The following is a 26,640-nucleotide window of genomic DNA, read 5'->3' as shown; positions in this document are numbered from 1 at the left end:
TTTATTATTCGCGTTTTGTTATATACCACCATTTTTTCATGTATGTTTCATTTAATGTAACCTCATTTTTGCTTATCTATCTTATTAAACAGAAACATTCTCTTCGACCTAACATTTATTTTGTAAGTTTTTAAACTAAATACACATTTATGCTTTAAAATTAAACCTACATTAAATCACTAATGTTCATTTCTTTATACTACTATCCATGTTTCCAAACAATATACTTATTTCTTTATACTACTATTAATGTTTAACAATATATTTTTATACTACTATCAATATTTCCAAACAATACAATAATTAATCTTAGTTATTTTATATCTATCATTTTCTCTTTAAATTTTTGTAGAAACGTCATAATTTCATAAATTACAAAATAATGAACTTTAAAATTTGGATTATAAGATTACAAATTATGAAACTATTACAATTTAAATCAAATTAGATTACATATCGGTCATCTATCAGTTCAATCAGTTAGTCTCGGGTTTTAGTGATTTTTTTAATATGAATATTTTAAGAACCTAAATTGAATTGTCAGATCTCCGGATTAATCAGTATAATCACAGGGTTGAATTTATAAACACTGATTTAAATGCAAAAATATTTTAAATACACTCTTTAAAAATTACCAAAATATTTATCAAGTTATTAGTGAAATTTTCATCGTAAAATATTTTGCGCTTCCAAAGCGCGGGTCAAGATCTAGTTACATTTAATATATTATACTTGTATAAAATGTGATATATTGCTTGAGGATTATTTGTTAGAAGATTTGGGTTTAGAGTTTGGGTTTAAGATTTAGGTTTGGGTTTAAGGTTTAGGTTTTAAGATTTGGGTTTAGGATTTGGGTTTAGGATTTGAGTTTAGGATTTAGGGTTTAGGGTTTTGGGTTTAGGGTATATGATTTGGGTTTAGGGTTTATGGTTTGGATTTAGAATTTAGGTTTTGGGTTTAGGGTATATGGTTTTGTGTTTGTTTGTTTTCTTTGCCTATACTATATGATATTTGTAAATAGTATAGAAAAATTTAGGATTGGATTTAGAGTTTGAGTTTAGGGTATATAGTTTGAGTTTAGAGTTTAAGGTTTGGGTTTAGGGTTTAGTATTTGAGTTTAGAATTTAAGATGTGAGTTTAGGATATATGTATTGTGTTTGTTTGTTTGTCTTTGCCTATACAATATAATACTATAGGCAAACAGAGCTGAATCGTGGCAATGCTTGTGTTTCATCGATTTGTGTACTATTTCTAAAGTTATATATGGTTCAGTACAAAATGAACGACTTATTTTTGTTTACTCTAATGTTCCATATGATTGAGATTGTAAAAGTAGAACTCTCAGATTCTCAACAAGAGATGTTGGCGGAATCTCAGTTTGGATAATTAATGCTTATGGGGTCCTATACATTTTCATTTTCAGTAATGTTTGGATTTAGGGTTTATGGTCTACGATTTGGGTTTAGAGGTTGGGTTTAGGGTATATGGTTTGGGTTTAGGGTTTAGGATTTGGGTTTAGGGTATATGGATTTGTGTTTGTTTGTTTGTCTTTACCTATACTATATGACATTTGTAAATAGTATAGAATAAATTATAGTATGGTTTAGGGTTTAAGATTTGGGTTTAGAGTTTGGGTTTAGGGTATATGGTTTGGGTTTAGGGTTTAGGATTTGGGTTTAGGGTTTAGGATTTGGGTTTAGGGTTTAGAATTTGGATTTAGGGTTTATGATTTGAGTTTAAGGTATATGAATTTGTGTTTTTTTGGGGTCCCATACATTTTCATTTTCGGTAATATTTGGATTTAGGGTTTACGGTTTAGGATTTGGGTTTAAGATATACGGTTTGGGTTTAGGGTTTAGAGTTGGGTTTAGTATTTGGGTTTAAGGCATATGATTTTTTGTTTGTTTGTTTGTCTTTATCTATACTATATGACATTTGTAAATAGTATAAAATAAATTATAGTATGGGTTTAGGGTTTAAGACTTGGGTTTAGAGTTTGGGTTTAGGGTATATGGTTTGGGTTTAGGGTTTGGGATTTGGGTTTAGGGTTTAGAATTCAGATTTAGGGTTTAAGATTTAGGTTTAGGGTATATGTATTTGTATTTGTTTTGTTTATCTTTGTCTATACTATATGATATTTGTAAATAGTATAAAACAAATTATGGTATAATGTTGGCTATCGTGTAATTGTCTCTTTAACTTTTGCGGTGTCTATAGTACATTATATATATTATAGTATAGTGTCACTCTCTTTATCTTCACGCGCACATGTTACTCTTTTTATCTTCACGCGCACATCTACATCACAAAAATATATGAATATTTATTCTATACTACATATCACTTAAATATAGTATAGTATATTTATACATAGCATTTTGCAAACGTTCATATGCCGATAAAGAGAACGTGGTCTCTTTTCATGCCAAATTATCCTATTTCCTTAAAAAAACGGTAACATGGCTATATTCTTAATTTTTCCCTACAATATGAATATTGAGCAAATTGACCCTTCTTTAATCATATTTCCTGCACTATATGTTACTTATGCACAGTAAAACAAAAACAAAACCAGGTAGCATTTTTGCTCGACTTCAGTATTTAAACCTATGGTCAAAGTGTTTTAAGGCTTCTTGAGATATCTCTTGGCTTCTGCAGAGAAGCTTCTAGCGATTTCTTTATTGGAGAATGTTAAAGGAAGCTCTTCATCAGACTCTCCTCTGTCTATCCAGCTATGAGGTCTACTCGAGTCTTTTGGACTGTCATCTCCTTCTGTGGATTCCATGGGTGAGTTTGGTTCATCTGGTAACTCGCGATATAAGTGTTTGATTATGAACAGAGCAAGTATCATTATCTCTCCAATAGTTTCTGCACAGTATACATTACAGCCGTTTAAGTTGAGATAAGTCGGAATAGTTGAGTTAGAAGAAAGATATGTTGTGCAACTTATCAAAAAAAAAAGAAGAAAAGATTATGTTGTGTCGTTGGAAGGAAGAGAGATGTGTTGAAAATCTAAGAAATCTGAGTAATTGAATTTTTTTACGAAAAGGAAAGTGTCGGTAGGAGAATAATCCTTTTCCTTATCCCTGAGAGGTTTTCCTTTTTTTTTTTTCTTTTAATATGTCAAATCTCGTTTATAAAATTAAGTAGGGCATCTCGCCTCTGTATCTGTATCCTTATGGTGTCTGGGAAAAAACGTAGGTTGATGATGATGGAATGGCTGCCCCACGACGTGGTAGAGCTCATCTTGGAGAGACTTCCGGTGAAATCTCTGCTGAGATTCAAGTCTGTATCGAAGCAATGGAAATCAACGATGGAATCACGAAGCTTCCAAGAAAGGCAGTCGAAGAAGCAGTCAGGAGGAGATCCAGATGTTCTCATGGCGTCCGCAAGTGCTGACGAATCCCTAAGAACACTGGCATTGGGTTCATCCTCATCGGTCAAAATCCCTACTCCTTGGGATAAGGAGGGGAACACAACAGAGTACTTAGTGTCCAATAATAGCTGCGACGGTCTTGTTTGTCTCTACCATCCCTTGGGTTCCGAATCCGGTTTTGTTGTCAACCCGGCCACTAGATGGTATCGTCCTCTTCCTCTCTGCCAATTTCAACAACTGGTGATCAGCCAAGGAGAGAGTTACTTTGAGACTCAGCACGGAATCTTTAAGCTTGGATTCGGTAAAGACATGATAGGCACTACTACTTACAAGCCTGTTTGGCTATACAACTCTTTAGAGATAGGCCTTGACAACGCTACTAGATGCGAAGTTTTCGACTTTATCTCCAATGCTTGGAGGTACGTTACTCCCTCTGCTCCTTATCGGGTCGTTGGGGCCGCCGATCCCGTGTTTGTACATGGTTCGCTTCATTGGTTCACAGCTTGCGTGGACACCAAGATTTTGTCTTTCGATCTTCACACCGAGGCTTTTCAAATCATCTCTAAAGCTCCCTTTCCCGCCAATTCACATGATAATCCTTACGCCATCGTCTTGTGCAACCTCGACAACCGTTTGTGCGTATCGCAGATGCAGTATTCCGACCGAGTGATATGGTCCTTCAATTCAGGCAACAAGACATGGGACAAAATTTTCTCCATCGATCTGGTTATGACTACAGTTTTATATGATTGTCCAACACTATGCGCCTTCCATCCACTAGCAGTTTTGGATGGGATGAAGAATAAGAGGAAGAAGAAGAAGAAGAAGAAGGTGAAGGAGGTGAAGGAGAGGATGGTGAAGAAGAATTTGCTGTTTTATGACCGTGTAAAAAGTCAATATCTGTTGATACATGACCCCGAAACCGACCTAGACGATTTTACTTTCACAGCTGAATCCTCCATGGGATTTCTTGTTTGTTATTTCCAGAGTTTAATCTCTATTTGATTTTAGAAACCCTTCTTCTCATGAGACCCAACTTACTTCTTAGTTATCCAGTAGACAGTCTCATGCGTTGTATATATGTTAGTGTGCCTTTCAATTGTGTGTATCAACATAGGCATTCTCCTTAATTAAGTGAAGATAGTTACATGTTTGATGTGCGTTTTACCGAACAGTTCATAGTAAAAGCTTCCGGCAACAACCCAGAAAAGTTCATAGCCTTTATCTTCTATCAAATCTCGACCTTCTTTTACTTCAAAGTTCAACCCCAAGCAATCTCAAAACATCTCTCGGCTGAGCCAATACCTATCTCAAAAGTCTGAATTTTTTTTTACGATCTGGACGCGTTCCCCTCTAAGCAAAGCTGGTTCGAGTCAAGGACCTGCTTTTGGTCTTGACTTCAGGACGACTGAACTAGATTTTGATTCGGTGCTCCCTTACTTGGAACTGTATGTTCAACGGTTGAGGAAATAGGAGTTGGTACCTGAACCGGCAACCTAGCGCCTGTAATGAAGGCTCGTACTCGCTCTCTGCTATTGTGTGGCCTGAACCTGGAGCAGCTTTAGAGTCTAACTCGATTTTAAGCCAATGTCTGTCTGCTCAACATCTTCCAACTCCAGACCTGAAAGAATAGAACACAGCTAACAGTAAAAACAATATGCCCACAAAGGGAAGCTCTCTTTTATTATCTGTTAAAATTATAGTTACAATGAGACAAACCAATAGAGCTTGATACATTCTTTTCTTTCTTTTTTCACATTTCCTGCACCACATGTTACTTATGCACACAGTAAACAAAAGCAAAATCAGGGAGCTATTTAGCTGGACTTCAGATATTTAACCCAATGGTCAAAGTGTTTTACGGAGATATTTCTTGGCTTCTGCAGAGAAGCTTCTGGTGATTTGTTGGTTTGGAGAATGTTAACGGGAGCTCTTCATCAGTATCATCTCTGCTTATCCAGCTATGAGGTCTACTTGAGTCTTTTGGACTGTCATCTCCTTCTGTGGATTCCATGGGTGAGTTAGGTTCATCTGGTAACTCGCGATATAAGTGTTTGATTATGAACAGAGCAGTATCATTATCTCTCCAATAGTTTCTGCACAATATATATTACAGCCGTTTGAGTTTCTTGCCTCTGAACGTACGTAGATGTAATGGGTTTATCAATGATAAGTTTTACTTACGTGTGAGCTCCTATGGCTTGTAGATACGGATGCTTAAAAGTTTTTTCCTGTATCACCCAAAGAGTCAGTCTATTATTATATGAAAACTAGCCTGCTTACGCCACATCCAATAGAATATAAAATGCTATTAGTTAGGTAAAGATGCATCATGATTTCTACCTGTAGCATGTGATCTATTCGACCATCTCGAGTTCCAGTCAACCTTTCCATCATTAAGGAGCCATATGACCTTCCATCCTTTTCGTCATCGGTTTCTTCCGTCTCTGTTCAAGAAACATTAGAAAGTAGTTGGATGGATTTATCAACAGTGGAGATGCCATTTGGAAGCTTGCAGAGAAAATTGAACTTTTACCTTCTAGTTCATCCGAGCTTTTGGATTGGCAAATAGTAAGAACTCTTGTCTGCATGAGAATAAAAGATGAGCCTTGTGGATATGTTGAATCGCAAATGATAACGACTCAAAGAACAAGATCAAAATAAACGAAACTAATTAGAAGTCCGGGGAACACACACCCTTAGGGAATAAAAATGATTCATTGCTCTCTCTGAACGCGCCCTAAAATCCTCTTTGAAATCCTATAGAACAACAAATTAGAACAAGCAGCAAAAAGCAACACCAAACCATAAGATTTCAGTTACCTGTAACCCAATATGCAGCCGCTTGCCACCTCTGTGGTAAGGAACAATAACAGGTCGTTTGGGAAGGTACTCTTTGCAGACAAGTGGCTCCACTCTGCACGCGTTAAAACACAATTAACACTGTCAAAATAACGAAACAGAGAGAGAGAGATCATAAACTAGATAGAATTTTTTTTTTATTCCTATGAAGACTAACCTATATGCAACAGGATCATAGGGGTGAAAAATATTGAACATTCGACGGCAAGCTGGCATCTCTTCAATAACACTCTCCTCTTCCCAGTAATCTTTTCCCTTACCTAAGACATGTTAAAACAGCTTTTACATTATTATATAAATAGACTTTATAATTCGATAGCAGAGAAAAGAACATACAAGAAAACACTCTACTGGACAAGTATTACCTATCCCAAGACGTATGTTTCGAAGGGCGAGGAAGACTCCAAGAGGAGACCCAACTGCAAAGAAAGTGTCAACCTGAGCAGGGATATACAGTTAAAAGTTAAGGCGACACTTTTTTGTCGTGATTTCCAATAAAATAGAGTTGGAGACAGATTAATTATAGGATCCCAGACCTTGAACTCGAGCTTTTGGTACTTGATATAAGGAGTAAAGCTAGAAGGTGCAGTGGCATCTTTAGTTGGCACCTTCTCAGGTACCATAGATGTCTTGTTCTTTTCTGTTGATAACACCATTTCATATCATCACTACCATGTACATGCAAGAAGTTCCAAACATGACTCCAAATACGGGAAAGAAGTCGAGGCACAAAAAATAATACCATCGGTTATTCTGGCATTTTCTGATTGCAGTTGCGCTACCTTTGACCTCAATGATTCAACCTGGGGTTAAAAATTCCACTTTTAGTGAAAAAATAACTATCTTTCTGTTTTGTTCAATCAGCAAACCTAAGGAAGTTTGAGATGCAGTGAATCTAAACTACATAATTTCATCAAAGGACTGAAAATTTGGAACTTAGAAGTGCTAATATGTACCTCTTCCTGTAATAACTTGATCATCTCGTCGTTATTGGAATTTTCACATTTTTCCCCCCATGATTGTCCTGGAGAAGAAGAAGAATCAGACGTTCTACAGTCAGCTCCTTCTGGTCCATCATGTGAGGAAACAGCACCACTAGAATCATCATGATGGTCATCTTCCTGGCTCTCTCTTATTTCCACTACAGAATCAGAGACCGACGAAGGGTTTTCTTGAATGACATCTTGATGCTCCAACAACGTTGATTTTTTATCCATCATGCCATTATCTTGACCTGTGATTTCATCGGCGTTATTCAACTGGTTAGATTTCTCTGGCTCATTTTCTGATGATTGATGTGCACTACAATGTTCATCAGCGCTAGCTTGAACTGGAGGAGATTCTTCATCTGGGAAGAATTTCTTATACACTGCATCCATTGGAAATGGGGATGACAAATTGTGCTGATGACATAAGATGTCATAGGAGAGAACACTCCCCAGCGAATGTCCATATATGGAAATCTGTAAAATGTCCATTCAGAATTTAATGGAAGCTTACTAGTCACAGATTGATGAAATGCAACAGACTTAACCAGATAGGCACCTTTCCATCATAGTCCGGGTTTCTCTTTATAAATTTAAGATAAAGTTTATTAAGCTGGTTTGAGACCTGAAAGGTGTAAACAAGCACAGATTACAATGATGCAGAAGATGATAGTAACAATGTCTAGTAAGCCTGTTCAAATATTCTAAAACCAAAGCACAAACTAGATTCAACTTGGCACTAAAAGACTAAGAGGCATAAATTTTGGGGAACTGAAATACCGAATCAATTATAGCCTGACAATAGATGGGGCTCATGTAGTATAACACATCATGAACAGTTGCGCTCAGCATCTCTCGCAAACCCCGTACACCGTCTAAAGTACATTTATCAACAGCAGCTTCACCACTTAGCTTTAACCCCTTCCTCCACTACAAAAACAATAGACAAAGAAAGAATATATGAATTTAAAATCATATTATACAAAGATAAACCAGAAAAATAGGATATTATATATATAGAGGTACCTGGCATGGGATGAAAAGGAGTCTTTGAGTGCCTAGCTGATGAGAGGATAGATGACGTTCCCCTAAACCTGCTGTTATTTGACGGAAGTTTCCGACGTCGTCAACAAGATTAGACTTTTCACCTTTTTGGCCAATACCATGAACCATGAATACAAGATGTCTAACAGGGACCTGGACATAATAACAGACAGCATGAAAACTTTGAGATATTCTGAAAAGACTTTGACAACAGAGACGAGATATGCAATTCATTGGAAATGAGTATACTAAGACATACTTGTGAACAATAGTCATCCATTTCTTCCTCCTTTTGTTGGCGTAGTTCTTCCTGAAGAGAAGCAAAATAAATATGATTCAGTTGCAGGAACTCTTAATCAGCAAACACAAAAAGAAAGCTTAGTCAGTGAACTTTCACAATTTCTAGTGAGAGCTTAGAAAAGAAATGTGAGACTAAGTTCCAGAACCTGTGTAGGTTTAGGAGAGTAGGAGCCAGCATAACCGCGTCTCAACTTAATACCATTCCCAGTATAGCCAACAAAGCCAGAGAACCCAGAGGGATCAACATTAAGCCAAGCTTCCCAAGTACTATCCTCCCCGGTAAAGAGGGCATGAAGTCCCTACATTAACAACTTGGGATCATATCATTCAACTGAAAATAAAAATTACTTTTTTTATACCCATGAACTCTCTCATACATACCAGACTGGAACCCTGCAAATCGACACGAGCTGCAAATAACCCAGATGGTTGAAACCTTCTTCTGTGCCAAACCTGCGTACAAAAACAAAAACAAAAACCGAACTAGATTAGTCAATTGTTATACTGTCTCTAAGTCATAAAATCGAAATGTATTGCACAGGAAGATATATACCTTGTTACGATATGAAACCTCCAACTGTTCAGCAACAGTTTCTGGAATTGGGAGCCAGTCTAGGCCACCTTTACGAGCAAACCAATGGCCTCTAAGCACACGCCTGTTATCTCCATTCCAGTACACGGGAAAACAATGCCTCCTCACCAAGTCCACCTGCAGCATTCCGTTGTCTTTGGTCAGAAACATGGATTGAAATATAAGGAGTCTAGTGGTTCAACAATGTTAACAGGAAAATTCTAAGATAGATAGTCTCTTTAAACCTCAAAGGTTTTACCTCATAAAGCCCACCCTTAACAGGTACACCAACTCTCTCCTCTTCAACTGCATACAGACTAGAGGACACAGAAGCTTCAATTGACTGCTTATTCGGTATCGTTTTAGGACTAACTTGTGGTATAGGGCCTTGGCTACATTCTGCATACTCTCTCCACCAGAGTGACAACAACTCATCTTCTTTCTATAGCACATATTTTCCCAGGAGGAGAAACAAAAAAAATGGTTACATATCACAGTTTCATTCAAATCTTGAACCAAAGAGAAGAAGAAGGAACCTGGAGGAAAGAAGCCTCAATGGCAAGAGAATCCCTCATACCAAAACGAAAATACTCACTCTTTCCTACTACATCAGTGCCAGGTACTGAAGCAGCTAACTCTGCATAATTAAAAAAAAAAAAAAGATTAAAAGGTACATGGACAATGGAAGCTAAAACAAGAAGGCAAATAAAGACTGACCGTTTTCAGCCAAAGGGACCTTACAGAAGTACCAACGAACATCACTGCCATCAGACGGACTTGTGGTCTGAGCGAGATACTTTTGTCGGCCACGGCATTGCTCGATTACGTCTTCTAACCTGGCGATGTTGGAAGGAGTGTTCTTCAACAAATCCGGAGAGCTTGTATTAATAACCGCAGGAGGAGGAGGAGGAGGAGTAACTGTATCTTCCATCTCATCAAAAAACACCTAAAAGAAGTCCGACTGATTTCGAATTATAAATGAAAATTTAATAAAACCCTACAGCAAGAAATTCTAGAATCCAATCGTACCGAACGAAAATAATGTTCGATTATGTCAGTTTGAAGAATCACGGTAAGAACTGGCAAGAGAAGGAAGATTTAGACCGGAGACGAAGAACAAAATAAAACGAAAAAGGTCGTTCGAGAAGAAGAAAGAAAAAAAGAAACTAATAAAAGGAGTGACAGCTGGGAAATCGAATTGAAGGTTTGGTTTTGCAAAGAAGAAAGACCCAACAACTGCCACGTCGATGCCAAGTCAGCATTCCGTAGCCGAACCCATTTTAATTTTGGGTTTTTGTTTTCTTTCAGGTTATACACTAATTTAATCTTTACCTATATGGGTTTCGATTTGAAGGCTCCTTACATATTGTTAAACAAATGTGGCTTATCATCAAGTAGTAAACGGGTAAGGAAACGACATCTATACAGAAAAACACATAGTGGCTCACCATTGCTAAAGAAAATGCGGATTGCATAATCGGTCGACAATAAAGAAAAAGTATAAAAAGTAAGAATGGTCTCGAGTAGGCCTGGACATTTTAACCTGGATTCGAAGACCCGACCCAAAAATATCCGAACTGAAACCGACCCGAACGTTTAGAACTATCTGTTGGGTCCAAAATTTTTCTACCCAAATAGATCCGGATCCGAAAAGAACCGACCCGAATAGATCCGGATCCGAAAAGAACCGATTCGAATAGACCCGACCCGACAAAAACCGATTTATACCCGACTTAAGAACATGAATATCCAAAACTATATTTTGTTATGTTCTATTTTCTATATTTTATTTTATGATTTAGTTAAAATATATTCTTTGTTATTATTTTGTAACATTTTCAAGTAATATGAAGTTTTAAATGTAAAATTCAATTTTTTTTTTTATTTTTAATAATTTATTTTAAGTTGTTTTGTAAAATTTTAGATATACATGACATATTTTGACTAAATTTGATGAAATTTGTGTATTTTTGTTTGTTTTAGATCTTAAAGTTGATGAAATCATAAGACATGTAGAATGATCGGCTGTAATATCGTCTATGTAATATTTCTCATAGTTTTTAAAAGCATAATAAAACCCGACAAAAAGATCTTAAATACTCGAATCCGACCCGGACCCGATATGTACCCGAACAATTATGGGCATTTTATAAGTATTTTAATTATAGATCCGAACCAAAATCGAGCACCGTCCTTTTTGGTTCAAGGACAAGACACAAAGTGGCGATCTTGTCAACCAGCTCGACCCAACCAAGGTTTCTCCACCAGTTCGTGCTGATCACACCGACCGAGCCGCACGTTCTATCCACCGTATTGACCCGTGTACGTCCGGAATGGAGCTTCGACTGGAGCCACGACCAGGAGACCGAACTGACCGTACCAGAGCTCGTCTTTCCCGACCAACTCGACATTCGAAGACCCACGGTCGAGCCAGACTTAGCTTGGGTCGTGAGGAAACCGAAGACGGACATGCATTCTCATTCGGACAGTCATGCACGCGTCCTTATCTTTATCCTGTGCATCCATCTTGTTCGAATGCATCTAGACACTTGGATGAATCTTGACTGGTCTACATTAGAGTCCGCACTCTTGACCAGTCTTCAATAAAATCACCAACCTTGACCAAGACTACATCATTTTCCGCACATTTGACTCCCTTTAATAATTCTAGTCAAATGTTGTATTTCCTATGTATCTTTTTCCGCACTTTTTTATTTCTTTCTTTGACTACAAACACTATAAATATGTAATCTCATCTATGAATAAAATCAGATCATTTTGGTTGTTTATTTTCGTTTTTCTTCTCTAAGTGAGAGAGAGAGAGTTCTTTAGCTAGTTCATCGGTGTGAACCGACTTGTTGATTTGGTGGTCAGCCAATCATCTTTGTGTGGTTTGGTGGTTAGCCAACACATTCATCCATTCTTTGGTGGTTAGCCTTAAATCGTTGGTATATCAAGAGTCATTCCGCACCTCTTGACGATCCTATCAATCCATCACAGTTCCGGAAGTGTCTTCGCCTTCTCGGTTCATATCCAACACCCGACCAAAGCCATCCTCCCGATTTTGGGTTTATCAACATATTGGGTCCAAATGTTTAGAACCCGAAAGAACCTGGACCCAAAAGGAACCGATCCGAACCCAATCCGAAGACCTGAACGCCCAGGCCTAGTCTCGAGATTTTTTGTATCCATAATCATGATATAAATAAAGTTTGACAATTACAAAAAGTTAAAAAGATCATCTAAACAAGTTCTAAACAAGAGAAAGAAACTCTAGAACAAGAGAAAGAAACTCTAGACAGGAGAAGAACCAAAGCGGTAGAAGAAGAAGAAACTAAGTAAGTCAAAACTATGTTCGAGATCGCGCTAAGCGCGAGTCGGGCGGTTGGTCCGAATCTAGCCAGTTGAAGAAAAATCGGAGATTAATCGATGATTAATCGAGGATCAGTTTTGAGCATTTTTTTCATTTTGTGATAAATGTATATATTGTTATAAAGTTTAACATTGAAGACTATAATTTATTAATATGTCCTAGTGGTTATTGGTCGATTCCAAAAGAGCCTTATTTTGCCTCTTTTAAATATTTTTATTCATTAATGACATATTTGTAATTTTCTCATCATCTTTTTACATGATTTATAGAATTACACAGAAACTTTTTGAGAGCCGCCATGTTATTTTAACAGATTTGTCCATTATTTTTCCGTTTTCCTGTTTATGAATCAAACCTGAAGATCTAACATATAATATCCGATTTCAAGTTTCGGAACCTAAAAACGTGAATATTTTGATGATTCCGATTTAATAGCTAAGTTTGATGAAATCACTGCACTTCATCACCCACAAAGCAAAACGGCCGCACATGCCGTGTTTTAGAACCTAGACTCAAAATCGTATATAAGATAATGATATATGAGAGACATGAGGATAACCTCTGTGCGGTTCGAGACAGACTGCTCGGACCTAGTAAACATGACTACAAATCCGATGGATTGACCAACATTCGCGGCAGAGATTGAGGTTCTCAAGAGATTACAGAAGGACTTCGAGGATGTGAGTGTATCTCATATTCCTAAGAGTAGGAATAGTCGGGCAGATGCTTTAGCAAAAGAAGCAATACATATTGTAAAAATATATATGGGAAAAAATATAGTCTTTGTTCTTACTTCTTTTGTCGTCTGCTCATCTGCCATCACTTAATCTAGTTTAGATGGGCCGACAAAAAAATAACTACTCTGAGTATCTTGTTTTTTTTGTCGGCTGCTCACCTGCCATCACTTAATCTAGTTTAGATGGATAATCGACAAAAAAAAACTACTATGAGTATCTAGGGCATACACATTGTATCTCGCTCTAAAGATTTCGGTATATTGTATAACCGTTTGACTGAAAAGTAACCAGGTCTTGGTTGTTATTTGTTGGACTACTGAGAACTCGTTACTTCAGATTGCGAGGTAGTTTTTTGACCGGAATAGCTAAACTTTACTGATAGTGATAGATACTGTGATTAGTTCCAATTTAGTCTGTTTTGATTGAGTCTTCATCTAGTCTAATTTATATCTAAATCTATTACAACGTAGACCCTTAAAATTTGTCCACTCACTCCAGAAAACTGGCGCATAATTCATTTGTATATTTACAATTAATGCAATTTAACGAGTATTCACAATAAGATGACCACAAAACGAGTATTCACAATAAATAATACTCCATTTGTATCATTTTAAGTGGATTTTAAAATTTTATCACAAAAATTAAGAAAATGCAAAATTTTATGTAATTTATCTTGATTATATAAAAATAACATTAAATGAAACTAGTTTAACCAATGAAAAAATGATACATTATTTTGTAATTGGTTACAAATTTTAAGTGACATTAAATTTTATATAAGAAAGTGAAAATATCATTTATTTTGAAAAAATAGAAATCCTTAAAAAAGTGTGATACGGATGGAGTATTTCTATTTCCTTTATTTTTTTCTTGTGTTTCTAAAACCAAAAACAAATAGCCACACCAGTTATAGTCCAAAAGCATTCAAGTGAAGCCAGGCCGACGAAATTTGACTAGTTGTTTACTTTTATTAAGTGAAAAAGACTTATCATGTGAAATAAACAAAATTTTCTAAAGTTATATCATATGATTACCTCACGTTGAAAAGGATTTTCGGCAAATAAACCAAAGAAAATGAAAAAAAAAAATCATTTTGTAATATTTGCCATTAAAAATGACAGAATAATAAATTTCAGTAAACTAAAACATTTTTGACTTAAATAAGCAAAATTAAGACAGTCGAGGATAACAAAATTAAAGCATTCTACTTAAATAAAAAAAATTAAAACAGTCGATAAATTAAATAATTCGACCTGAATTAAAAATAAATTAAGACAACCAAGGATAACTAAATTAAAACATTCGACTTCAATAAACAAAATTAAGACAACCAAGAATAACTAAAATACAAAGTAATCGAGAAATGTTTTGAACTGATTTTTTTTTAAAAAAGTAGAAATGTTAAACCGACTGTATTTAGAGAAGAGGAGAAAAAAATAGTGAATAAGAAAGAAAATAAAGACCACTCAACTCATAAAGAAAAGAAAGTGTTGAACCGAAAGAGTCAGTAGCTTCATCTTTCATCTCCACTTAAAAATTTATATTCCATTGTCGTTACCTTTTTGTGTGTGTTTGCCGACTGTTACCTGTAAAGGAGTTAAGGGATCCATGTCAAAACCTTCGACTTTCTCTCTCTGCTTCACCTAAATTCAGAAACTTTAACTATTCCCCTTTTTTTTTTATTTTGCTTTCTCTCTCGATCTAGTGAAGAAACCGACTTGAGCGAGGAGGAAAAGAAACCAAAGAGCGCGACTTTCAGCCATGGAAGCCATAAGAAAGCAAGCGGCCAAGCTCAGAGAGCAAGTTGCTAGGCAACAGCAAGTGGGTTTCTTTTCTCTTTTTTTTTTTATTAGATTTATGTGTTATTAGATTTATATTCCGGAGATAAAACTGGAAAATTGATTATGTGGGTTTCAATAAAGGTGGAATCTTGGAAGTGCTCATGTTTAATTTTTATAGTCTTAGGGGTGGCAGATAGGATTGACTGACGTAGAATCAGTTTTGCCTTTTTTGGAGTGATTTTTAGCTTATGTGATTACGTTATCATTTCAGACAAGATTTGTGTATGTTTCTTTCTTTTGTGTAAAGCTACAGTTTATTGTGCAGGCGGTTTTGAAGCATTTAGGGCATGTTAATGCGGATGCTGTGGTTGTTGATGAGGAAGAGCTTCATTGTCATCAGAAACTTCAAGAACTGTATAGCTCTACCAAGGCTGCAAAGGTAAAATGATAACATTTAGTATTTTTCAAGGAATATATATATATTTTTGAAATTTGAAATCTAATGAGTTTCTTCTGCTCACAGCGTTTGCAAAGGAACATTGTTCGTGGGCTAGAAGGGTTCATTGCAACAGGCACAAAAGTTGTAGAGATCGGTAAGTTCTTGTTTTTTTTTTAGTTCAGTCTCGTTTATAGACTCTTGGGATCAGATTAGGATTCTTGTATCCATAATAGGGTTGAAGTTTGCTGAAGACTTTAAGAAATATGGAGATGAGAATCCTGATGCTAACACTCCTCTCTCAAGAGTTGCACATCACTTTGGGACCTCTTACAAGTCTGTGGAAGATGGCAGGGAAACTCTACTTGGTGTTCTTAGTGAGCAGGTAAAACTTTTGGAGTTAAAAGTTTAATATATATTTTCATTTTTAATAAAGCTTCAGGGTTTGATTTGGTTAGGTTTGTGAGCCAATTCGTACAATGATATATAGTGCGCCTTTGGAGGATGCAAGGCATTTAGTGAATCATTACGACAGGTTGAGACAAGAAGTGGAAGCACAGGTAAATAGTCTTTTTTTTTTTTTTTTGAGTCAATTTTTAATTTTTTTTTAAAAAGACAATTTGTTTAATGAATATAGGCGACTGATGTACTGAGAAGGAGAGCAAAGTTGAAGGAATCAGATGTTTCTGAAGAGGCTTACATGAAGCTTAAGAACTCTGAGTCGAGATTGGCTGATCTCAAATCAAGCATGAAAACACTTGGCAAAGAAGCTACAAAGGCTATGTTAGAAGTGGACAATCAGCAGCAGAGCATAACTTATCAGCGCCTCCGTACTCTGGTTGAAGCTGAGATATCATATCATCGAAATGCTCTTGATATCCTTGATAAGCTACATTCTGAGGTCTGTAACTCGCTCTCTATGATAAAACTTGAGATAATGAAATAGTACATACTGATTTTGGACGTCTTCATCTTCATGTTCAGATGATTGCTGAGGAAGAAGCTATTATAGAATCATCACCAAAGTCTCTACCTTTACATATAGAGGATGCTGTTTCTCATCCCCAAGAAGAAACGAGTTCCAGCAGTCACAGCAGAGAGATCAAATCAAATCACCATGGAGAAACCAAGCATGAAGAAGTAACCAAACCCAATCCAAAGGACGACATGGAGTCTAGTCCTGAAGTTGAAATCAAATCCAAACCTCAGAAAGAAATCAAGTCTTCTGCTCCACATGAAGATATCAAAACCACCAATGGATCTGATGATCATCACAGTCAGCAACTTCTCAGTCAAAATGATTCCTACTTTCTTGCAAAGGTAATAATAGTCTTTCGTAACTCTCCAAATTTACTCGGTCAAAAACATGGGTTATGCGTTCTTGTTTTCATCAGGTTGTGCACCCGTTTGATGCTCAAGCGCCAGGAGAACTGAGCCTAGCGGTTGATGATTATGTCATCGTTCGACAGGTACACATTCTTTTCTAAACAATACTACAAAACAGAGAAAGGTGGGTCTAATGATTCTGGTTGTGTTTCATGAAACAAGGTGGCTGGGACAGGCTGGTCGGAAGGAGAATACAAGGGGAAAGCCGGGTGGTTTCCGTCAGCGTACGTCGAGAAACAAGAGAAAGCTCCTGCGAGCAAGATTGTGGAAGCAAACCTTTAACCAGCAGCAATGATCTCACCCTCTATAACATATGCATAATATACACATACATACATAATGTATGATATGTTTGAATGTTTCCACGAGTACATATGATCATTGTGTGTTGTTCTTCCTTGTTATGTATCATCACAAGTCTTACTACTCTCGAGTCGTTTTTCTCCTATCGTAACGTTTGTTTGATGGTGTCCTCTGTAATATTTACTCTGAAAAATGATAATGATCTTCCTTTTGTCTCAGTATCTCTTCTTGCTTCTTTTATTGGAGAAAATCAACACGAGCAGGTGGAGTTACCCAAGTTGAATTTGGTCTTTGACGTTTTGAGTCACCAGTGAAAAAGGGTTTTAAGGTATTTTGAAAGGCACAGTAGACTTGGGCATCTGGTACAACAGAGGAGGAATGTGAGAGTTACTTTGTTTATACTGACAGTGATTAGCAGAAAGAGCACTTGAGGGTATGTGTTTCCCATGGCTATAGCATGGTGTTCAAAGAAGCCACCAACCAATAGTCACATTGTCGACTACAGAAGTCTGAATATGTGGTTGCCTCATCTTGTGTTTGGTTCAAACGAATGTTAAAGGAGGAAGGATGTGAGGTAGAAGGGAAGCACTGTCAACAATCAAGCTCTAACAACTCATTTTCTACGAGACCTAATTAATGATGGAGAGGTAAGCTTGGAGCATTGTGGGTCAGATGAAAAAACTGCAGACATTTACACAAAACCACTAAAGATAGAGAGAGAGAGATGCTGGAGAAGATGAGAAATAGATTTGAGATTCACTTTTTAGGGAAGCTAAAACTTAAAATATCAAGTTTTAGTTCAGGGAAGTTTTGCTGAAGCAAATCAACAGATAATATAGTAGGAGCAGGTTGTGTTGGTAAAAAAAAAAACTGTTTTTGGGTTAATTAATTGGAGAAGCATAGTATTCAAGCTCTGTGAGAAGATGTACCACTAGGATACAAGCTCTTATCGGTGTTACGAGTTTGCATTAGTCTTTGATCAAATAAATAATGGCTGAGTCTTTCTTTCAGTCTAAGTTGTTTACGTGAGTTTCTGTTTTGATTGTAAGGCTATCAGAGTTGAAATCATTCTCAGACAGTTTGAATCTTAAGACTCTGTTTTCTCTTGGTTTCGGTAATAAAAGTTGATGGGCCCTCTGTTTTTTTCTTCCGACAGGTCCTATAAAAAAGCTTCAAGCTTTTGACGTTTGTCTCAAGAAGGGAGTAAACTCAGATGAAGATGGGACCTGTACAAACTCCATCACTGATAGTATACAACAAGATGCTCAAATCTTTCGCCGACACCAAAACCTTCACCAAAGTCTTGTCTCTGTTCGCTGAACTGCGACGAAACGCCTTGTATCCCGACAATTTCACCTTACCAATCATTCTCAAATCAATCGGACGCTTGAGGAACGTTGCGGAAGGCGAGAAACTCCACGGCTACGCTCTTAAATCCGGGCTGAACCTCGACCCTTACGTGTGTAACTCGCTCATGGGAATGTACGCTGCGCTGGGTAAGATGGAGATCGCTCGCAAGGTGTTCGACGAAATGCCTCAACGAGATGTTGTTTCTTGGAACGGCTTGATTTCTAGCTACGTTGGACACGGGAGGTTTGACGATGCCGTCGCTGTTTTTAAGCGGATGAGTAAGGAGAGTGACTTGAAGCCTGATGAGAGCACGATCGTGAGCACGCTCTCGGCTTGTTCTGCTTTGAAGAATTTGGAACTTGGTGAAGTGATTCACAGGTATGTTGTTGCTGTTGGCGGAGAGTTTGAGACGAGTGTTAAGATTGGGAACGCTTTGGTGGATATGTTCTGTAAATGCGGGTGTCTAGATAAGGCTAGAGGGGTGTTTGAGTCGATGAGAGTGAAAAATGTTAAGTGTTGGACAAGCATGGTCTGTGGGTATGTTAGTAACGGTAGGATTGATGAGGGTAGAGAGTTGTTTGAGACGAGTCCTGTGAAAGATGTTGTTCTGTGGACAGCTATGATGAATGGGTATGTTCAGTTTAACAGGTTTGATGAAGCACTCGAGCTGTTCAGGCGGATGCAAAGCCAAGGTGTTAGACCTGATAACTTCGTGCTTGTCTCTCTCTTGAAAGGCTGTGCTCAGACGGGGGGCCTGGAGCAGGGGAAGTGGATCCATGGGTACATATGTGAGAACAGAGTTAGAGTGGATAAAGTGGTTGGCACTGCTCTTGTCGACATGTATGCTAAATGCGGGTGCATAGAGACAGCTCTAGAGGTTTTCTACGAAACTAGAGAGAGAGACACTGCTTCTTGGACATCGCTTATCTACGGTCTTGCCATGAACGGGATGTCAAGGAGAGCGATGGACTTGTACTACGAGATGGAGAACGGGGGTGTTAGATTAGATGATATAACCTTTGTCTCGGTGTTAACAGCCTGTAATCACGGTGGATTTGTAGGAGAAGGACGTGGAGTTTTCTATTCGATGAGCAATGTACATAAGGTCAGGCCTAAATCAGAGCACTATAGCTGTATGATTGACCTACTATGCAGAGCTGGTTGTTTAGAAGAAGCAGAGGAATTGATTGATGAGATGAGAGATGAAAGCGATAAAACTTTGGTTCCTGTGTACTGCTCTTTGCTAAGCGCTGCTCGGAACTATGGGAACGTGGAGTTAGCTGAAAGAGTAGCGGAGAAGCTGGAGAAAGTGGAAGTTAGTGATTCGAGTGCTCATACTCTGCTGGCCAGTGTATACGCATCTGCCAACAAATGGGAAGATGTGACGAATGTGCGAAGCAAAATGAAAGATTTGGGAATCAGAAAGTTTCCTGGTTGCAGCTCTGTGGAGATTGATGGGGTTCCTCATGAATCCATTGTTGGAGATACATCATCATCATCATCATCCCACCCAAAAACGGATGAGATTAAATACAATGCTGTATCAAACTACAAGTTGGATGTTGAGTTTGGAACATGAAGTAACTGAAAGTTGACACTTTCTTGTGTTAGATAACTTATTAGGCAACGTAATAGCAAAAGCTGATCTTTTTACATACTTTAACTGCTGGCCTTATATTCAGCATTGTGCTCATGAATTGAAGCTAATGAATCGATACCAGTTGGGGATTCCAAATGAAGTGGAGGATGAAATTGATAAATTGAGAAACAGGAATACCAGTTTTACTGAAATGTAGAGGAGGCAAGAAGAAGACAAATAAGCATGGATTATTTCAAAACAACAGTTGAGAGGGAGAAAGCAAAATTTTAACAAGGGGTCACAACTATGCAGTGCAGTTCAATTTCATGTTTAATAAAATTTCTTCACCAAAAATCTGAAGAGAAATATAAGAGAACGGCTGAAGAAGAATGGCTCCAATCTTGTAAAACTGTGTGGGTGGGGGAGGAGGAGGTTGGGGGGGGGAATTAAATGGTAACCTTCATTGGCATTTGCAGATTTTAGCAAAACCACGAGGCATTGACTAAAGGATCTCACTAGCATATAGCCAACCAACAACGTTAAGGCCCTTTCTCAATGAACGAAACATCAGATTGGTCGGTTCCCACTGAAGAACAAGAACCCCAAAACTATATACATGAGTTTGTTCTACCGCTTGAGAGACGTGTCAAAAATGTGGTAAAACAGAATCTTTTGTATGATTACATTAAGCAACTTCCCTTGGAAAACAAGGTGCAAGTGTATATCGATTAGGCATCCCTTAAACGCCAATTCCTAGTACATAGTTAATGCATAGAATCACTCGGCCAAAAATCTATTTTTTATATAATATAAAACCTAAGAACAGATATTGTCAAAACCGGATGCATCAAGCTTCTTCTTCTTCTTCGCTGCTCTCTAACAAAACAACATCCTTCTGTGTCTTAGCTCTCTTACTTGATCTTCTTTTACATGTCTCGTCTTTTGTTGCATCTTCAACATGTTGTTCAGAGACCGCATCATGTCTCATCACTTTTAGAATCTTGTCTCCGTACTTGTCTGTTTTCAGTTTTCCTATAATACTCTCCAACTGCAAAAATCCAACCCATAAAGCCAGCTTTAACAGAGAGGATTACATATACAAAGACCAAACAAAATCCGGGTTAATATTAAAAACGATAACTCCACCTCTTGTAATGAATCTGGTTTTTGGGAACTTATCAAGCCAATCTGCTGTGTTGACAGGACCGTATGAGGGAGCATGCTTCCATGAGCTGCAGATATCTCTTTCCTTAGCTCGTCAAGCTTGGATTCTAATCCAGAAAGTGAACTACTTCTTTTCGATTTCTTGTTCATTTGTCTGCTTGAGGTTTCCGTTTTAATCGTCTTTCTTCCTGTTCCAGATTCACATTGTAGGACACGTTTTGTTTAAAGAGTTTTATCTATGAGAGTAGAGCAACCAAGTAATGACCAAAACATTAAATATATTCATCACAAAGCATTTTTCAGATCCTGAAGCCTATATAGTGTTCATCTGAGCGTGAAAAGAAACAAGGCAATTCATTACAACTCCTTACCTTGCAACAATTGGTTTGCCAACGGTCCCATTGTTACATAAGCGTTTGTCGAGTATGGTGTGTGCTGGAATTCTTCTTTCTGCACAAACACAGAACAAAACTCAGATACTGCCTGAAGGAAATATCTGACAGACACAGTACTAAAAACACGGACAATGATCTTACCAATACCGAGTCAACAATCAGTTTAATCACGAGATGTTCTATCTCTTCTCTCTTTAGCTCAGCACCTAGCCGATCAACAACAATAGAAAAAAAAATCATAGAGCGAGAGATCCAGGCACTTAAATTGTTTGCCATTCCAAGGGATGAATGAAATGAAACTAACTTAGATCCTTGTGCTTAGTTCTCAGTTTGTCACCCAGCTGCAACATTGTCACTCTTTGATCCTTAGCTTGCATTTCTTGCACCATTGAAACCACGAGCTTAGCAAGGTCTGCAGAAGTCGTTGAAACCAAAACTCATCATGATATTATTCACATATTGGCAGATAGTTTCTGAGAAATTGGTAGAGAAAAACTTTTGGCAGCAAAAAATAAAAGTTTCATGCGAATGTAAGTGGGACATACCCGATACATCAACCTCCTTGACCTCACTTGACAAGGCACAGTTGTCGCACATTCCTAACAGAATGCAGAAGATAACGATCATCACATCAGAAAATCTAGAATCAATGGACGTAGAGTACCAATTCTATCAATAGTAGACACAGAGCTATAAACAAGAGTACCGTTGCAATCTTGTGATGGCTCTCCAAAATGACGGAAAAAAGCACTTCGACGACATTTTGTTTTCGACTGCAACAAGAGAATTCAGAAACTATAGTTCATAAGATATCATACAGTTCAGCAAAATTTCAAGAACATGACATTCTTGAAGCTAGACAAGACTACATGAAACTGCGTACCTGACAGTATCGTACTATATCATAGAGATTCTGCAGACCAGAATACTCGTAGAAGACCATCGAACTCTATCGTACAAGAAAGAAAAGCATCAATGGAATTTCAGAAATGTTTTTAGCACAAAAAAGCAGGTTACAGTAAAACTGATGCTTACCTGCCTGGGAACATCACCCGAACGGAAAAAGAGGACGCACTCAGATGGGAGGCCATCACGACCAGCACGACCACTCTCCTGCAGTATGATGTAATGGTGAAAGAAGCAGCCTTATAACCACATCGAGTTTTTAGTGGACAAGTGATTAGAACCTGATAGTAAGTCTCCATTGATTTGCTCAAACTGTGGTGGATGACAAACCTGACTACAAAAATACCCCCATGTATCAGTTGGGAAAGGAAGTAAAATCGGTGATCCATAAAATGCAAAAGGACAGCGATCTTTAGTAAGAACAATACTAACCATCAGGCTTGTTGATTCCCATGCCGAAGGCAACCTGCAAAGCAATAACAAGAGTTAATAAGTGTACATCATTGTGCCACAAAACAATGGAATGATAAGAGGAGGAATACACATACTGTTCCAACAATGACCTGCAACTTGTTCTTACTCCATCTGTGAAAATGAAACAGCAACAAGAATCAGGCAATGCTGCAAATTTGCACATCAAGCGCAGAGTCATGCTGCACCAGATCTGGACCTTACCGCATATGAACTTTTTCTCGCAAATTTACATCCATTTCTGCGTGGTAATAATCAGCAGAGATCCCTCTTTCTCGTAGTTCTCCTGCAATCTATCACCTTTGATTGTAAGAGAAAGTATGAAGAAGCTTTTCTTCTCCCATCCAAGGTTCAATAGAACAATATAAAAAAAAGGATGCAGAAGAAGACTATGTGTGAAGTTCAGTTACAAACCTGTTCACACTCCTTCCGAGAGAAACAATACACTATCCCAGATTCATTGTTAGAATATGATTCCCGTATGAACTCTGCGATCTCATCAACCACAGCTTTACCAACCAGCGACTTTTCTCTCACCTGCAAGACAATTTATTGCTCATGTTAAGGCCTATAAACTATCCACAGCATGAGAAAACGAATATTTTAATAAATTTAATTACAAAAATAGTACCGAGTAAAAGAGATTTGGCCTGTTAACACTGCTAACAAATTTGACGCATTTAGGAATATGCAGCATCTCTATCAGATCATTTTGAACCTTCTGTGTAGCAGTTGCCTGCATTAGAGACATACATAATTTGGAAAATGAAATATATGAAAGGCTCCAAGTCTAACAGAGAGATCAACTTAGAATAAACCGTTCATTCTGATTAGCATAGTAAGATGGAGACTGATTTAAACTCTCAGGAATGTAACTGGGCTGGAGAAAGGATGCAGCAAATGAAAAGAAGAAAAAAAGAACGTACGGTTAAAGCCACCATGGGAACTTTGGGAAACTGAGTTTTAAGAATGCTCAAGTTCTTGTAATCAGGGCGAAAATCGTGACCCCACTGACTACAACAATGAGCCTCCTGCAAAGCAAAAAAAAAAAAATAACATTCAAATATTGGTTACGATGTAAGAAATTAAAAAGCAGGAAGGACTTACATCGATTGAAATAAGAGAGAGGCGACCAGCATTGTGACACTTTTCAAGCTTTGACATGAATCTTTTACTCTTTGATACCTTTTCGGGTGTGACATATAGTATCTTGAGGTCATCTTCACCCTTTTCAAGTGCCTTGTACACAAACTTTTCATTCTCCTTGCCAGAAGTAGAAGTCAGCATGTAAGCTGAAATCCCTAGAGCAGCCAAACCCATAACCTGAACAATCATAAACAATTAAGAACAAACACTTGTAATCAAACCATATATAAAGAAGTGTACTCAATGCTACAAAGTGTACCTGATCCTGAATGAGGGAAAGTAAAGGGCTGACAACAAGAGTTGTACCACCACGAAGTATAGCAGGAAGCTGATAGCAAAGACTCTTCCCACCACCTGCTGCCATGATCACCAGGACATCTCTACCAGCCATTACAGCGTTAATTATCTGTCGTGTTTTCCAAGGAAACAAGATTGAAACGGCATAAAAAGCAAGCATCATTGTGTTGACATAAAACAAAAATGCAGAAGCAAAAGTAACTTACTTCCCTCTGGTTAGCTCTGTATTTGGATATACCGAACATGTTAAACCTAATGTCATCAGCGCGTGAATCCCACTCGAATGGTTCGGACCAATTCTCTACAGCAGGACAAGAAGATGCGACAGGGGTTCCTGCTGTTACTGCTTTTAACAATGTCTTTAACTCAGACTTTCTCTCGTACAACCTGTCTTGATGCTCAATCAGAGCACTTATCTGACCTATAAGAAGAATGATTCGAATTCAAAATCAGAAGCAACCTGAGACGTTAATTGGAAGAACGGAGAAGTGTAAACCTTGAACATCGTTGATCTCAAGCTCTAAGCTTTGAAGCTCGTCCTGAATCGCTTCACTTTCCATTGGTTCACCGGCTTAATCAACGGTGTCTGTGTGTTTTTTTCACCCTTCCGTCGTCGGCGTCGCGGCTAATAAGAAAGAGGTGAAGCAGAATATAGTGGGCCTTATGAGACCCGACGTTTTATAATAGCCTTTTAACGGCCTTGTTTTTAAAACAAAAGTCAAAAGCCTATTTTATTATTCTTGAAATGGTCTGGGTAATCAGACCGAAATAGAACAATTAATGTAAAAAATATCTCTATAAAAACTCCTCGCAGACTTAGCTAAAAAATCAAAAATAGCATTTTGAGTTAGTTTTCAAACATGAGATATTCTGAAATTTGGAAAACAAATCAGCAGTGTTCCTATAGCATCTAGTTCTATTGCAAAACTTGGCCATGTTTGAGACTCCTTTATCATCGCGATTAGATATTTGTTATCCGTCCTAAAATGCTGACATAAAATATTTGTAACATGCTTTCCAGATCTCATCGTAGAGCTTCCACTTAGGAATGTAGATTCATCTCTCGTCTTCTTACATTTCACATCCCTAAACTGAATATTTCCAAAGTTATCTTTCCAACCCATCCGCATCCACTGTATTGTACTGTGTTTGTGTCCGTCCATGAGTCATCTATCATACATAAATTATCTAGACTTATGATATGGGCTTTCTCGTGGCTAGATTCTTGTGAATCCGGAGTTACCACCTCATTTGCATTAAACGAGGTTTGACACTCGCTTTCTACATATCGGACCAGTTCCAAGGATCCCTATCAATCCTCCTAAAGAGTTTATCATTCTGAGTCTTCCAAATATATCAAATTATCCAGGGATAAGAATCCATATCTAGTTCTGCTTCAACAATGTCATTTTTTTCTTCAAAAGAGGTAGTCCATATTAGCATATACGTTTGTAGTGGAAATGTTAGGAGAAGATGGTGTAGCTGAAAGGACCCATACTTAAATAGCTGGGGACATCCAAAGATGGCTGAGTAACAATTTCTTCTGACTCCCACATGTTAGGCAGTAATTATCGCTTCTCATATTGCGGCGTGTCAGATTTCTCGTTATAACCACATACCATGTTGGTAACTGCCACAAAAAATGGTGTTATCTTCTTCGGTGCTTTCACTTTCCAAGCAGTTTGTAGCTTGGTTTACTTTGACTCTAATACCTATTTCTCTTCCTCCTTGTTCCATAAAATAACAAGTTACATTGTAATAAAGGGGTTGTCAGTGGAGTTTCTATCCTGGGTTTGAATAGCATTGATAGATTTAATCCCTCATACATACCAGAATGCAAAGCTTTGTGAAATTAATCTTTGAACCTATAAAACTTTTGAAATCCACATTATCAAAAGAATCATAAACGTAAATGACTAAAAGTGGATATCTGTTTCTTAGAAATGTAGTCAATATTGCTTTTAGTGATCCACTTTTTTAATACAGACCACAAATTAATTTAATTTAGTTTCATGAACTTATCAGTACCAGATAATTTTATGTTTTACTTTTAAAAGTACTACCCCAACCCAAAAAAAAAATTGTTTTTTTAGGCCAAAAAACAACAACTATATCATATTAGTCTAATTTTTCTTTGTACCATTTTTCCTTAATACCCATTACTATTTTCTAAA

The 26,640-nt window shown here is 37.5% G+C and overlaps 5 protein-coding genes across 8 annotated transcripts; 3 read left to right on the top strand and 2 right to left on the bottom strand.

Moving 5' to 3' along the window:
• Window positions 1–2,417: 2,417 nt before the first annotated feature.
• LOC108818980 (phospholipase SGR2-like) lies at window positions 2,418–10,070 on the bottom strand. The gene is made up of 22 exons (XM_018591956.2): window positions 9,857–10,070; window positions 9,676–9,776; window positions 9,399–9,581; window positions 9,122–9,277; window positions 8,950–9,021; window positions 8,715–8,867; window positions 8,528–8,578; window positions 8,251–8,421; window positions 8,005–8,154; window positions 7,784–7,849; window positions 7,195–7,701; window positions 6,981–7,041; window positions 6,775–6,878; window positions 6,604–6,676; window positions 6,396–6,498; window positions 6,200–6,293; window positions 6,074–6,136; window positions 5,913–5,961; window positions 5,720–5,823; window positions 5,561–5,607; window positions 5,302–5,472; window positions 2,418–2,720 (listed from the first exon to the last, which is right to left on the bottom strand). Exons 1-22 carry the CDS (start codon window positions 10,068–10,070, stop codon window positions 2,624–2,626), a joined length of 2,790 nt encoding a protein of 929 aa, XP_018447458.1. The 3' UTR covers window positions 2,418–2,623.
• LOC108836806 (F-box/LRR-repeat/kelch-repeat protein At1g09650-like) lies at window positions 2,658–4,853 on the top strand. The gene is made up of 2 exons (XM_056992578.1): window positions 2,658–2,787; window positions 3,202–4,853. Exons 1-2 carry the CDS (start codon window positions 2,735–2,737, stop codon window positions 4,379–4,381), a joined length of 1,233 nt encoding a protein of 410 aa, XP_056848558.1. The 5' UTR covers window positions 2,658–2,734; the 3' UTR covers window positions 4,382–4,853.
• Window positions 10,071–14,736: 4,666 nt separating the features above from the next.
• LOC130498813 (SH3 domain-containing protein 1-like) lies at window positions 14,737–17,376 on the top strand. Of its 3 annotated transcripts, none has more exons than XM_056992447.1 (10): window positions 14,737–14,755; window positions 14,958–15,073; window positions 15,359–15,472; window positions 15,557–15,626; window positions 15,706–15,854; window positions 15,928–16,029; window positions 16,107–16,370; window positions 16,454–16,789; window positions 16,864–16,938; window positions 17,018–17,376. In XM_056992447.1, exons 2-10 carry the CDS (start codon window positions 15,014–15,016, stop codon window positions 17,135–17,137), a joined length of 1,290 nt encoding a protein of 429 aa, XP_056848427.1. In that variant the 5' UTR covers window positions 14,737–14,755; window positions 14,958–15,013; the 3' UTR covers window positions 17,138–17,376. The 3 variants fall into 3 exon arrangements, with proteins under 3 accessions (XP_056848427.1, XP_056848425.1, XP_056848426.1); XM_056992446.1 differs by lacking the exon at window positions 14,737–14,755 and adding an exon at window positions 14,830–14,848; XM_056992445.1 differs by lacking the exon at window positions 14,737–14,755 and having other exon boundaries at window positions 14,762–15,073.
• Window positions 17,377–17,504: 128 nt separating this feature from the next.
• Window positions 17,505–20,165, top strand: LOC108823026 (pentatricopeptide repeat-containing protein At1g31430). Of its 2 annotated transcripts, none has more exons than XM_018596253.2 (2): window positions 17,505–18,183; window positions 18,315–20,165. In XM_018596253.2, exon 2 carries the CDS (start codon window positions 18,372–18,374, stop codon window positions 20,085–20,087), a length of 1,716 nt encoding a protein of 571 aa, XP_018451755.2. In that variant the 5' UTR covers window positions 17,505–18,183; window positions 18,315–18,371; the 3' UTR covers window positions 20,088–20,165. The 2 variants fall into 2 exon arrangements, with proteins under 2 accessions (XP_018451755.2, XP_056848424.1); XM_056992444.1 differs by having other exon boundaries at window positions 17,505–18,886; window positions 19,157–20,165.
• A 575-nt stretch (window positions 20,166–20,740) lies between these two features.
• On the bottom strand, window positions 20,741–25,097 carry LOC108823025 (ATP-dependent DNA helicase Q-like 2). Its single transcript, XM_018596252.2, has 20 exons — window positions 24,963–25,097; window positions 24,673–24,887; window positions 24,429–24,575; window positions 24,131–24,346; window positions 23,950–24,054; window positions 23,655–23,759; window positions 23,438–23,560; window positions 23,228–23,316; window positions 23,101–23,137; window positions 22,985–23,018; window positions 22,834–22,886; window positions 22,682–22,759; window positions 22,530–22,595; window positions 22,353–22,419; window positions 22,192–22,245; window positions 21,951–22,058; window positions 21,788–21,852; window positions 21,623–21,701; window positions 21,234–21,439; window positions 20,741–21,135 (listed from the first exon to the last, which is right to left on the bottom strand). Exons 1-20 carry the CDS (start codon window positions 25,024–25,026, stop codon window positions 20,935–20,937), a joined length of 2,112 nt encoding a protein of 703 aa, XP_018451754.1. The 5' UTR covers window positions 25,027–25,097; the 3' UTR covers window positions 20,741–20,934.
• Window positions 25,098–26,640: the final 1,543 nt, after the last annotated feature.

Source organism: Raphanus sativus, chromosome 8, assembly GCF_000801105.2.
Source record: "Raphanus sativus cultivar WK10039 chromosome 8, ASM80110v3, whole genome shotgun sequence".
In the NCBI taxonomy this organism is placed as follows: Eukaryota; Viridiplantae; Streptophyta; class Magnoliopsida; order Brassicales; family Brassicaceae; genus Raphanus; species Raphanus sativus.
Note: the sequence above shows the minus strand (reverse complement) of the source record. Positions and strands in the feature narration are given on the sequence as shown.

Coding starts and splice junctions, on each gene's coding strand:
- LOC108823025 (XM_018596252.2), bottom strand. CDS start 25,026: ATGGAAAGTGAAGCGATTCAGGACGAGCTTCAAAGCTTAGAGCTTGAG. Junction 24,576..24,672: donor ACAGAGCTAACCAGAGGGAA/GTAAGTTACTTT, acceptor AAAACACGACAG/ATAATTAACGCTGTAATGGC. Junction 22,246..22,352: donor GCCATCACAAGATTGCAACG/GTACTCTTGTTT, acceptor GCATTCTGTTAG/GAATGTGCGACAACTGTGCC.
- LOC108818980 (XM_018591956.2), bottom strand. CDS start 10,070: ATGGAAGATACAGTTACTCCTCCTCCTCCTCCTCCTGCGGTTATTAAT. Junction 9,582..9,675: donor TTGAGGCTTCTTTCCTCCAG/GTTCCTTCTTCT, acceptor TATGTGCTATAG/AAAGAAGATGAGTTGTTGTC. Junction 6,294..6,395: donor TATGATCCTGTTGCATATAG/GTTAGTCTTCAT, acceptor TAACGCGTGCAG/AGTGGAGCCACTTGTCTGCA.
- LOC130498813 (XM_056992447.1), top strand. CDS start 15,014: ATGGAAGCCATAAGAAAGCAAGCGGCCAAGCTCAGAGAGCAAGTTGCT. Junction 15,473..15,556: donor GCTCTACCAAGGCTGCAAAG/GTAAAATGATAA, acceptor TTCTGCTCACAG/CGTTTGCAAAGGAACATTGT. Junction 16,030..16,106: donor GACAAGAAGTGGAAGCACAG/GTAAATAGTCTT, acceptor TAATGAATATAG/GCGACTGATGTACTGAGAAG.
- LOC108836806 (XM_056992578.1), top strand. CDS start 2,735: ATGAGGTCTACTCGAGTCTTTTGGACTGTCATCTCCTTCTGTGGATTC. Junction 2,788..3,201: donor TCCTTCTGTGGATTCCATGG/GTGAGTTTGGTT, acceptor GAAAAAACGTAG/GTTGATGATGATGGAATGGC.
- LOC108823026 (XM_018596253.2), top strand. CDS start 18,372: ATGAAGATGGGACCTGTACAAACTCCATCACTGATAGTATACAACAAG.